This window comes from Anolis carolinensis, chromosome 2, assembly GCF_035594765.1.
Source record: "Anolis carolinensis isolate JA03-04 chromosome 2, rAnoCar3.1.pri, whole genome shotgun sequence".
NCBI lineage: Eukaryota > Metazoa > Chordata > Lepidosauria > Squamata > Dactyloidae > Anolis > Anolis carolinensis.
In genome coordinates, this window is record NC_085842.1 from 119,184,802 (window position 1) to 119,198,434 (window position 13,633).

The 13,633-nt window shown below is 37.6% G+C and overlaps 1 protein-coding gene across 5 annotated transcripts in view; it reads right to left on the reverse strand.

The window, feature by feature from the left end:
• Positions 1 to 13,633, reverse strand: part of kcnip1 (potassium voltage-gated channel interacting protein 1) — a 747,099-nt gene that overhangs the window by 74,909 nt on the left and 658,557 nt on the right. The window contains exon 1 of one of the 5 annotated variants that reach the window (XM_008104643.3): positions 4,005 to 7,836. The exons of the other annotated variants lie outside the window; for them this stretch is intronic. Within the exon in view, the coding sequence (XP_008102850.1) occupies positions 4,005 to 4,233 (229 nt within the window). The 5' untranslated portion in view covers positions 4,234 to 7,836. Of the gene's footprint in view, positions 1 to 4,004; positions 7,837 to 13,633 lie in introns of those variants that run through there. 5 annotated transcript variants of the gene reach the window in all.

Below are 13,633 nucleotides of genomic sequence, written 5' to 3' on the forward strand. Positions count from 1 at the left end.
TTTTAAAAGACACAACAGCTATCTCATTGAATGTCTCTCATATATTAACCAACAGAAACCAATATTAACCAATTCTATATTTTCATAGAATTCTAAATTTGGAGGGGCCATCTAATCCAACTCCTGTCTTTCATGCAGAAGGGCACCATCAAAACTGTCCTGATAGATGGCTATTCTGCCTCTAAACTAATTAATATGCTTCACCTATTGAGTTGGAAGGAACCCTAAGGGCCATCCATTTAGGGATTTCTTCCCAGGCAAGCACTGATTTACTTACTTGTATTGAAGTATCCTTTTTGCAGATTCAACAATTTATTGGAACTCTGGCTGGCTGGCTGGCTACTGCTACGAAGGGACAAATCTCCCCCCTATCCTGAGTGGGGTTTTCTGATGCTGAGCAGAATTCTGGGAATGGTGGTTTAGGGCAGGGCCTTTTGCATTCTCTGCCATACAGTTCCTTGCCTTTCCAAACTCCATTTCCAAACTGCATTTCCCTCTCCTAATGGCAAGAGACCATTAATTTTAATAGGACTTGCAGCCTTTTTGGCTTTGCTTTGCTTGATTGCATTGAAAATGAAACTGACTTTGAGAGGCTTCTGAGATTTACAAAATGCAAATAAGAAGTATTGGGTAAGTTTCGATTCTTAAGTTTTTGGCACGGGCCACACCCACATGTCAGATACCGCCTCATAAGTCTGAATTTAACTAATTTGATACAATTTATGAGGACTAATGAAAAAATGCAGATCTCTAGTTGACAAGCAGTGGAATAACTCTTAAAGAGTAAAGAGAAAACCCTTATTGTAATATTTGTTGATGAAAATACAGTATCTGACTAGGAACAAAAGTTAGGATGTGTTTATAATTGCACAGAACCCTGACCCCATTTAGTACTACTTAGTTCTACCCCAATTCTTTATTTTAACCATCATTTTGGAAGTCTTTTTACAATTCTGTTTTTTTAAAATAACTTTTTGCATGATAAATTTACAAACTGTGAGATTAATGCCACTTGGCCCAACTGACTTGTTGATTTCTATAGATGTATCTATTTGCGTGTCAAATACAAGGCCTACAGGCCGAATCCAAGCTATCACGTCATTTTGTGTGGCACGCAAGACTTCCAATACCAGGGTGACAAAGGCTGAATCTACACTGCCATATAATCCTATATCTAATCCCAGATTATCTGATTTGAACTGGAATAAATGAGTCTACACTACCCTATAATCCAGTTCAAAGAGCTTAATCTAGGATCAGAAACTGGATTATATGGCAGTGTAGAAAGGACCATAGTTACATTTATACAGTCTTACAATTACAACTGGCCCTTTGAAGGCAATCATAAGGCTGATGTGGCTCTCAGTGAAAATGAGTTTGACATCCCTGAGTTAGATGATAGTAGTTTAAAGACTTCAGTTTTCCTAGAGAACTGGAGTATGTTTGTTGTCTTAGTTGCAGTTTTAAAGTGTAAAATTAAATTACAGCATTCATCCAATTAGCTTTTTTTTAAGATGTAAAAGTAGGGACACAAGTGTGACTGATTTTTTTATTCTTATGATCCAAATCCATATTGCAGGTGCCATGCTTGTGATTTACATTTGAAACAGTATTGATACAATTGCTATTATTCATTTGTCCCTTTCAGAACCAGTCATATTCAGAAAGAAAACAAGTGAAATGGTGATCCCACAAGTCAGCCTACAGTTTCTTTGTTATGGGGTCCACTATATTTGCCACTGTCTCTCAAAATGTCAAAATAAGATGATAGAAAGAAAGAGAGGCAGAAAGGGAAAACAACTTGCATTTGAAAAACCTGTGTGATGAATCCCCTTAACCCATGTAACATTACTGCAAGCACAGTTTACTTTGTTTATTTCAGATGTTTTTTTCCATGCAGGTGCCATGTAGCATGGCTTTGCATCAGCTGAAGATTTTAGGAGACCTGAGAGAAAATAAACTCTGAACTTCTAAGCATTTTAACAGCATGTTACACAGCACGCTGCTGAATCCTGGGAGGATGGTATTACAGTCTGAAAGGCAGCAGCAATTAACAAGCAAAGCTGCAGAAAAGATGTAGCCCATCAGCCCAGAGTGATATTGGATTAGGGGAGACTGCTTACTGCAAAGATTTAACAGGCATACAGTTGCAGTGCTTGAATGAAGCTGAATGGCGCTCTTGCACAATACACTAGCTACGACAAACAAACAAACAGACAAAAACTTGTTTCAAATTTTCATCTCATCCAGGATTTTGTAATGGCAGCAGCCCTAGTAAATGATTCAGAAACACAATTATACCCTGATTGCAACTTATAAAGATCTAGTATTGCACTGTGCTACAGCTTCCTCCAAAAACTGATTACAGCAATTTGATTTTTCCAGGAGCGTGGTGTTCATACAAAATAAGTGATTTATCTTTTTGGAAACAACAGAATTTCACAGTTGGAATTACAGCCAAGAACAAACAGAAAAGAAACCTTGCACTCTCATGGATGGCTCTGCTAATGCATGCAGCTGCAGAAATTCAAATTGCTTCCTTTCGTAATGCAGTAAGGTGAGTCCCTTTCTTGATACCATCCTACTTTGGTGGTTTATTAATGCCATTTTGATTTTGTCTTGCAGACATCTCAATGGATTCCATTTCCTATCAGGATAAATTGATCTATTATTGCATTTAAAATTAGAAAACTTAAAATGATTTGAGATCAATGTCAACTTTGGTCAATACTTACCTACAGCAATATTTCATTAGATAATCATTGCATATTAAAATGCATGGATCATTAGATTACTTTTTTCCCAATGATTTTTTTAAAAATCCAGATAGAAGTGGTTTAATATAGGGGCTACTATTGGTCTTCTGATCGTTTCCCTCTACTTGATAAAGAAAGGGACAAACTTTTACTGATATAATTTCATGCACATTTACACTGAAGTGAGCCCAAAGTTCAGCAAAGTTCCCTCCAAAGTTCAGTGTACACACTGCAATTTTATTCACTTTTTTGTGTATATTGTTCATGTCATGTTTCAGCCTAGTTTAATGCATTGTTAAGTACTGCCTTTACAATAACTTCAAACAGGTGCTTGGAAAGGTAAACTTAGAATATTTATTAGCCAGTGCCTCCCTCCCCCAAAAGAGTAAAACCAGAGAGGGATTATGTATATATTTTCATTTTGAGCATTCACTTTTGTGAAAATACATTGATTTTTTAATTGTATTCCATGAGCATAACTATGGCTGTTAAACTTTGTTAAGACATGGACAACAGATTCAACACCTTCGTCCCCAGCATGTACTCCTAGGTAAAAATCACCCCATCTCTAATATTTCCAACAATAAATAGGAGGGGGCTTATTTTAGAGAGCAAAATTACAGTTGCTGCTTGTCTCCTGAGTTGTAGTTGGTGGCCATCTGTCATTTAATTTTTAAAGCATTCAAAAGTGTATTTGGTGGAAAGAAAAATATGCCTCTGTATAGCCTGGGAATTCTTTGTGAGTAGATATGTTTAAGGTACATCTCTTTATCTTTACATGTCTTATGCACATATCAGAGTCCTAAGAATTAGATGCTTTTACAATTAACCTGAATGAAACACAATCACTACACAGGAGGTGAATGATGGTGAAGCAGTATTTACAAAAAGGTATTTAACGGCTTCAGAACTGGAGAAAGACCACACACACACACACACACACACACACACAAACAATATAAACATACTACTTAAAAAGAATCCCAGAAGCTTGCAAGAGCACAGTACAAAATTCAGCACTGCAGAATGAAGCAAGGAAGAGATTTGAAAAAAGAAACAGCCATAAGAGAAAAACAAGATAGTCTTTCTCACAGTGCCATCCTATACATGTCTACTCAGAGGTAAGTCTTCACTGATTTCAGCAAAGCTTACCCCTGGGGTAGCTGGGCAAAGAACTGTAAACCCAGAGTGCCACTATAATTAAATAAAAAATATAGAGGAGGTGGTAAAACTTGGAGGTTCTCTTACCATCTGATAAGTCAATTAATCCAAGGTAGTGCAAAAGTTTCAGAGAAGAGCAAATCACCACCACAATCCCTAAAGTCTGCAGCCCTTCAGACTCTCCTTTGCTCCACATCTTTTCAGATAACACCCAGATAGTAGCCTCTGGTGTGCTAGTGAAGCGACTGGCAGGGATTGAAAGAAGGGTGGAAATCAGCTGTTTGAAGCTTTTCTTCCTGCTGCTCCTTAAGTGCATGGCTCATTTTCTCTCTCTTTCGTCCCTCTGTCTCTCTTTGTGCAGGAGTGTGAGTCTCACCCTGTCCCTGTTCCTCCGCCTTTCCCCAACCTCACAATCTTCCAGCCTTTCATTTCTCTCTTCTAAATTTTAACCTGGGGTTGGTTCCCTTTTCTCTCCCTCCTTCTCTCCCTCTCCCCCATCTCTCTCTCCCTCTCTCTCCAGGGCAATTGTCTCAACAGTTTATGCCGCTCATTTACAACCTAACACCATGTTGCTAACCTCAGCAACTGTGGGTCCAAGAGTTATCTCACACTTGAGATTGTAAATTAATCTCTGCTCAAATAGTAGTGTCTTTCCCCCTTTCTTGCTAAAAAGATTTTGAGTCCCTTCACGTGCCCATCCCCTCCCGACCATCTCATGATTTTTTTTTTTGCTTTCTTGTTATTAGAAATACTCCCTAAGAACTGTTCAGACCACCCAAATGATAGATCCAACTTTAGCAACATGAAAAAGGAGATCAGGAAAACAGAGATGAGGGGGCTGGAGAGTTAGTGAGGGGGTCTCAAAACCATTGTCAGTGATTTCTGATGTGGGCCCCTATACCATAGTATAGGTATACAACATAGTACATATTTCTTGTCTCTTCAAATCATTTCTGACTTACGGCAGCCCTAAGGCAATCCTACCAGGTTTTCTGAGGTTGACAATGTGACTTGCCAATCCACCCAGTGGATTTCCATGGCTGAGCAAGGAACTGAACCCTGGTCTTTAGAGATGTAATCAAATTTCAAATCACCACACTATGCTGACTCTCCATGGTACCTATACCATATATTATATACAACAGCAGATACCATAGGTACATACACATGGACCAGCATTAAAGGCTGTTGTGGTAGGACACTTGCTAATAGTCTTGAGGCTCCAGCCTTCACTGTTCTGATCTCTGCTGAGTATCACCCTTACTGCTATTGCAGCTACTACCAATAAGCCTGCCCTTCATTTCTAGACACACTAGTGGGTGGTAGAATGGAGGAAGGCAGCCAAGCCAGCTGCTGCTTGTCTCTGAGTTTTCTCTCTATTTCACTACCCTTAAATATCAAATATAATCTCTTTAGGCCATTATACTAAGGTGTGTGTGTGTGATAAGTTGCCAGCTGCCCACCATGCTTTGGAAATGAATGGCATAGAAATACCTGTCCCATAGCTATATTTCCTATTTCCACTGCACTGCCTCTGCTATGGCCCTTATGGTAAATATATGCAGGGAAAAGGTGAAGGGTTAGTAGCAGTAGCTGCAGTATTGGCCAAAATCTGATTTAAATAAAACTTAATTCTGTGTTTGTTGTTGTGTGCCTTTCAGTCATTTCTAACATATGGTGAGATTGGCAAGATTTATTCAAAGGACCTTGCCATTTCCTCCCTCTTAGGCTGAAAGAGTGTGCCCAAATTCACCCAGTATGGAAAATTAAGATGTACATCCTGCTGATAAATCTGTGCTCTGAATTTCTGTGAAATTTGAAAAACAGGCAGATATAGACATCACAGATAGAATCTTGTTTTCTTAGAAATAATTTGAGACCCTGATTCAAATATCTGATCATATTTAATCAAGCTCAAACTTTAATTGTGTGTGTGTGGCAAGTAATATCTTTTATGTTTCCTAAAACCTTTTCAAAAGCAAACTCAGAAGGTCAGAAATTTAAGTAAGGGAAAATTTGTAGAAGAGACTGTTTAATTCCTCTTCTCCACATGTTTTTATATTCAATATGAGCTTGTATTTATTTTATACCTTATGATCCCATATCTGTGAGACCAATGCCTGCAGTTTCATTCACCCGTCTGACAAAATACATAATTTTAAGCATTTTCTAGCTCCTCCAGTCAACTCTAGGGTATTCTTCTGTGATAGGGTATCATTGTTGTTACCTGCAATTCCATGTATTCATGCAAAGTCTGGAAACATGTCCCATGTGGACAAAGAGGTTGTATTTTAATGGAAAACACATTGGTTCCTGTTTTTTTATCTTCCACAAATGACAAAGCAGTCAAGGGTGCAATATTTGTGGAAGATGACTAGAGAAACAGTGGGAGGAACTCACTGACAAGAGTAGTCACTTGTCACTATATGAGTAATGCTGACATGTAACTTTTTAGTCAGTTATTTCGTATTGCTTTTTTTATAAAAGCACACACACACACACACACTTCTCAGATCAGACTACTCCAAAAACAATGTTTTGGGATTAATTAGGAAATTGTACTATTTATGTATTTTTCACACATAAACACATTAACAATCTAATAGTATTATTCATCATTGTGTCTTGCTAGAAAAATGATATTATGCTCACTTTTGTGTTATAGGTACAGGCTGGATCCTATTGAGGAGTTACAAATCTATAACTACTGTGGGTACAGAGTTACGCAGAATTCCAACCCAACTCTTCCCATTGCCACTTGCCAAAAAGCAGTTGCAGCAGTTGATGGAGTCTGTTTTCTTATAACTTGGAAAGCTTCTAATGTTTCTCACCACTCTCCTGCAGAATTGGGGTCTTTGTCATAGTTCCCCCTCACACCAGAGATTATTGGCATGATGGAGGCCGGGAACACCAATAATTTGCTTTCCAAGTGACCGGGGAATTAAGCCCCCTTGATTTCAATGGCTGCTTCTTCATAAGTGGGGATGGAGGGACTTTCATGTTTACTATGTGTCACCCCAAGTAGAGGGTTGTGAAGGTTAAGCATCCATAATTCCCCAGCAGGACTCTGACCCATGTTATTACTGGTGATGCATTATCTGTATTTCAAACCCTGGCTGTTAAAAACCAGGGGTGGAGATCATTTGGCTTTCAAGGTATTGTCAGATCACAATTTCCAGAATTTACCCACTGCTCTGGTGCCTGACCTCTCTCTCTTTAACCAAAGTAAAATGGTCACAAACTTTGAAGCAAAGTCATGAGATTGGATCAAAGATGTTACAGTTCTCACAGTATTCCTGTGATCATAAATGAGTTACGAATGGCAAATGGCTGCATACTGAAAAGCAATTACTATGAATAATAAAAAGTAATATATTTCTGCGACGAGAAGATTATTTCTAGAATGGCTGATCTGGAGAATGTATTTCATATTAGGTGATAATGAAACTCTGATCTCTTGGAGACTTTTCAGTCATAGGATCACCATTATACGAAGCCTGTTTGATGGCATATAACAACAAATTCCTGATTTGGCTTTTCACACGAAAGCAACAGTTACCTTAATCCATCTAGAATAACATGGGGTACCAATGGCTTTCACTGGATTGTTTAAGGTACACACCCAGCAAATATGGAGTTCATGTGGAGACAACAACTGGAGATTTGTATTTTGGAATGTCTCCTATAGTCTTGAATATTGTGCTCCAATTCACCCACATATTTCACACAAGAGGGTTTAATTTCACCAAATGCAAATACTGATGCATACACCAATAATAGAAATTCTATGCTAAGAGTTGAATAATGGTTTCAATATCTATTAATCAATGTGAAAGAACATTTTTGATTTTTCAGAAATTTGTAACACTCAAAAGTCCATCCAAAACAGATTAAAAAACAAAGGATGTTGACAAAGGATAAAACTTTGCCACAGAAGTGCCATGTGATATACAACCACAAGGATCAAACTAAACTACTCTTTCAACAAAAATCCTGATGCATTTGATTTCTATACTACTTTCTGTGGATTGCAACCTCAGTCACTCAGACATTTTAGATGAACAGGCACAGTCATTTTTAGTGCATTGGCATTACAATATATCTGGCACGCCACAGTATTCAGCCTTTCAAAAGCTAGGATCCTTCCAGAGTGTGGAACAGGATAAGAAATGAATCAGATTTGCAAGCTGTGTGATGGATTTTACATTCTGTTTTCTAGTGTGAGTTCTCCCACTTGTGTGCATGGAGGGCTAGATGTATAGGTTTTCAAGAAACTTCAGGGTGATTAGTTATTATAGCCAACATTTTGAAGAGTTATTATTCATTCTACAGAGGACTCTCTTTCAACCAATTGCAACAATGTGGTCCTATACACTTTCATTACTTGTGATAATGCTGTCCATGTATAGCATTCTCACCTCTTCTTGCATATAATCTAGGGTTGTAATTCTTTGCTATTTTCACTCTCAAAGACTGTAGCAATTTACTGATTTTCTTCATAATGTGAGAATGTTTGCAAAAAGTTCTGTGCAAATTTTGCACATATTTATGTGTTTTCCCCCTGTACAATAAGTATTTTATGTGTAGAAAAAACAAGTGTGAATTTGCTCAGGATATGTCCTCAACTGCAAAGATTTTCCTGAGTCCATAATTCTCCTAATTATAGTTTCCTGATACTTGAAAGATACATTTTAAACCATTTTTGAAATATTTTAGAATGTTTCATGCTTACACTTGTTAGATTTTCCCCCTAATGCTTAAAAAAACACAGACATTATCATGGGACACAAGAAATTAGCATCATGGATGGCTCTTTCATACCACAGTCACACTTCTTTTTTTAAAAAAAAGGATCCCCACCCCTGGTTTATGTTTTCTGTAAGAAGCCAAACATTCTTCTTCTTTCTTATTTTTAAAAGGGAAGAATAACTCTACAGGTTTTATAAAAAAATAGTTTCCCCAGTACAAGCAACTACCGTAGAGTTAAAAGAAGTTAATAATTTATTTGACATTGTACCTCGAGACATTAAATCTTCTCGGTTGCTGAAAGAGTTCCCTCCTGGAGTTTTACTTCCTGTTTTCAGCCTCACCCCATCTATACAGCACTCTGATTTGATTGCTCTTGGTAGGAGCAAGCAGTGTGTGTAATTTAAAAAATGATATTCCAAATAAAAGGATGGTGGGTTGCTAGTTAGTGCAGATGCCAGTGTGCACAGTTTCAGTTCATTTAAAAGCAGTGAAAAAAGTGAGATGATAAACGATCAACTGGGCCTGTCCTTGCCAAATTGGGACAGTTTGCGGGGTCTATGTCAGAGACACTTTATTATTATTATTATTATTATTATTATTATTATTATTATTGCAATTCATGGTATCATAGAGTTGGAAGAGACCATGAGGACCATCCAGTCTAAACGATATCTGTAATGAAGAAATTGATCAAAACACTTCTGTCAGCTATCCAGTCTATAAACCTCCAGAAAAGGAGACCACATCATCAGATTAAGAGGCTGGAGCTGCTGTGACTACTTAACCATAGATTTGGTGGTGATGAAATATTTCACTAAATATCGGACAATATAACACACACTTTGCCTAAAAACACTCTGTACCACTATTCACTATGTAGTTTGCTTCATCATTACTACATTCACATTGCTCAGAACCACTGAATTACTATGAGAAATGTTGAGGAATATACATAATAAGCCTACCAGCTATAAAAGGTGAAACTACTCATGACATTGATATATACATGGCATAGCAAATGTCCCAAAGTAACCACTCTTGAGTCTTACTGAACTGAACAGAAAACAACTTTAAACATAACATTGCTTCTGTTGAATTTAGTGATAACATATCTTACCTGAATCATGTCTCATATGTCCAAATGTTTCAGAATAAATTATTGAATTATTCAAAATGAAGGAATGCCCATAGATTACCCACCAAGAATTATTTGCCAATAGTGATGATTATCTTTTGAATTTGGTTTTAAACATTTATACGTTAACTTTCTTCTTTGCTCTTCTGAAAACTATATGTACAACATGGAAGGATGAAAATAGAAAACTAAGGCTTGGGGAGGAGCGCGATCCTACAACTGTATCCTGCAACTGTTTCCTACTTTTTGCAGAGGAAAAAATGCTACCTATTTCTGGAATACTAAAGAAATCATAAACACCTATTCTTAAAAGAAGCAAGGAAAATACGATTTTTTCCCTATTTTAAAGTACAATAAAGCTAAAAATGGTGGTTTTTCTGTTCTACTCACATGGTTTTTCTCAAGTACTATTTCCTTGAAGAACTGGAGACTTTCATGGGGCACAAACTATCACATTACTACCATAGAACACAGGGAGAAATGGAACTCTTTGTCCCTCCAAGGGGTCCAGTTGGAATTCCCCCACTTCCTGCCATTTGGTAGCGAAACTAACAATGTATCAATAGGAGTCTTCTTCCCTCTGCAAATACCAGATGAGTGGAGGAAGGAGAAGGATTTGATTCTGAGCAAGGGCGAAAGCTAAAAGGTCAAAGTGAGCAAGATCTTCTTAATGTCACATGGGTTACTGATAAATATAGGTTTTAAAGCATCTCTCTCTGGGCATACTGTCTTGAGAGTTCTGATCCACAAGCCACATACCTTCCCATGCTGTAATTCCTTCTGGGTCCTTATTTTTTTATATCCTTTCCAATGTGCTCAGTTATCCAATCCCAGCATCAAGGGCCAAGATCTGATGTAAACATAGCGGTCACAAAAGAAGGAGTATGTTTACCCCTAGCCCATTACCCTTATCACCTTCCATGTAAGGAAAAAATAGTTATTTGTATCTGAGGGGAATTTTTTTTGTTACTGTCCCATTTTCCATGTGGAGGCTACCAGGGGGCTAGGGCACTTTGGCTTTTAATTAACATATTTACAGAGCCATTGTGTTTTAAATGTGTATAATTAATGTTTTACTGTTTATTGTTTAATTGTTATTTTGTTTTACAGGTTTTCCTTATAAATTTGTTGTTTACTTTGTATTTATTGTTTATTGTGTTTTACTTATGTTGTGAGCCACCCCAAGTCCTTTCAGGGAGATGGGGCGGGATAGAAATAAAGATTATTATCATTATTAGAGAGAAAATGATAGTCCATAGGGTGGGGGGGGGGTTTGCTGCTTATTTCTCCTCCTCACTTCCCATTTCATAAACACGTGTTGTGTCCACAATGGGGACATGGGTGGGGGGAATAACAGGAAAACATGGCAAAATGGTTTACCTCCTTCAACCCACCCTCCACCTTCATAAAATGGACTATCCTTCACTCTCTAGCATCCCCTGGTGGCCTCCGCCTGGATCATAGAACAGTACCCCCTTTTCCTATTTGGTGGACTAGAAACCAGATACTTATTGATGTGGGGCTGCCATATGCATCTGTATGCAGAATACAGAGCCACAATACATATTCAGAAGTCTCAACTCCATAAGGCTCTCCTGTACACACACATTGCCATGATGGTGGATGTTTCACTCATTAAAAAGCACTTCCAATAGAAATACACTACAGGGCTAGACTACAGGATTCTCATTATGGGCTTGAGATTTTTCTGATATCCCCTCCTCCCCATATCTTCTTTCCACTGGAAAAAATTGCAATTACACAAAAGTCTTGAAGTACAATATAGCATCGACAAAGGCTATAGCATAATGGTTCAAACGTTCTCCCTTAAGACCAACACTCAAAAGAGTGAAGTGCATTAAAACTCTTCTTGGAGAGTTTCCCACATATATGAAAGAACTAATAAATGAATTGTTTCTGTTGAATTGCTTTGAAACCCCTTCTACAGTGCAGGTATTTTCAATTGTACGTGAAAGTTTTTGAGTTCCCACATGAATCAACAGGGCAGGCAAACCTCTGCCAGCAACGGGAGAAACATAATAACATTTTTAAAGCTTTTAAAATTCCAGATCTTCAGTTGATGCCTGGAGCCATACACTGTCTCCCAAGAGGCAGCAGCTATTCCAATACAAATATCTCATAATAGCTCAGCCCTGAGAATCATGTGGCCCTCCAGTTGCTGTTGATTGCAAGTCCCAGCATCCTTATCAAATATAGCAAATGGTGTCAACTTTTTGCAATTGCCGTCCAATAAAAGGTGGAGAGCAGCATGACTTCCTTCCCAGAGTGTAGAACTCCCTCTCAAGAGAGAACAAGATGGCCTCATTCTGTAGGCAGGCATTTGGACATGTATAAGAGACTTTTTTGGGGAAGTTGTGGGTGGGATTCTTTGGGAGGATGGGGTGTTTTAAAATGCATTTAATTGTATTTATTGTATTTTAACTGTATTTTTAACCTAACATGCACAATACTGTATAATTTTTAAAATTTTTGTATTTGTTTTGTTTTAAATTTATCAAAGTGTGTGAATGTTAGCCGCTCTGAGTCCCCTTGGGGAGGAAGGTGGGGTTGTTAGACCTATTTAGACTAAATCCTGAAATGAATAGTTGAAGTTTCAATGATGTAATGGCTTTACTTTAGGTAGTGTTCACATTGGATGTAATGCATAGGCTGACCCAACAACCCTAGTTGGATGGGGGCATCATTTCCCAGCCAGAATGCCTCTTAAATTGACCCAGTATCATAACATTCCTCTTTTCCAAGACAAGAATCCCAATGGGAATAGTTACCGGTAAACAGAGAAAAACACCTGAGTTTAATTAATTCATTCATTCATAGATATCTATCTATCCTGTTTTTCTGAATATAAGACAAGATCTCATATTAATTTTTGCCCCAGAAGATGCATTAGGGCTTATTTTCAGAGGATGTCTTATTTTTCCAAATTGACTTTTTATAATGATTTGTGGGCTTTTGATGAGGGACATTTTTACTCAGTTTAACACTCACTCATGCATACCTTTGCACAATTTGTCTGGTATTACTTTACATTTTTAATTTCAGCAGAGGCTTTGCATCATGTGTTGTTGAGGCTTTGCATCATATTGGAGATCTTACAACTGCAATTTCGTAACCACAGTAAGTTACATTAAACTTAGTGCAAATCTCATGAAAGTCCATACTAACTTTTTGTGAGAATTACTGTATATTTCTGGTCTTGGCTCTCCTGCTTTTCTTTGCACTCAGTAAGGAAGATGCTGGCTTTGAAAACGGTACCTTCCCCAATTCTTTTTTGCTATTTTAGAAGTAGTTCTGATTTACTCCAGAGCCATCCAAACAGTTTCTGTCAAGAATCCCAAGGGAAAACTACAGTAAACTCGTGACTGGATTTTCCAGCAATAATTTAAGACTTAACTACTGCTATTTGCATTTCCATCAGTAAACTGCCAGTGATCAATGCCAACAATACTAAGGGAATAGTTTCAGTGTTATTTTCCCCATGTGTTGTTTATGTAGACACTACCTGAAACCAAAACAAAACTACAGGTTGAGTATCCCTTATCTGAGCTGCTTGGAAATAAAGATCTTTTGGGTTTCATTTGTTTTCCTCCCAGATTTTTGCAAATATGTACATAATGAGATATCATTTATATTTCATGTATGTGCCTTACAGCCTGAATGCAATTCTGCAGACAATAATGTAAATTATTTTGTGCATATGAGATAATTTGTGAGTGGCTGTCACTATCTCAGTCAGTCATGTGAACATTTTTAGATTTTATAGTACAGTATTTTGGTTTTAGAATTCCAGATAAGGGATGCTCTACTTCAG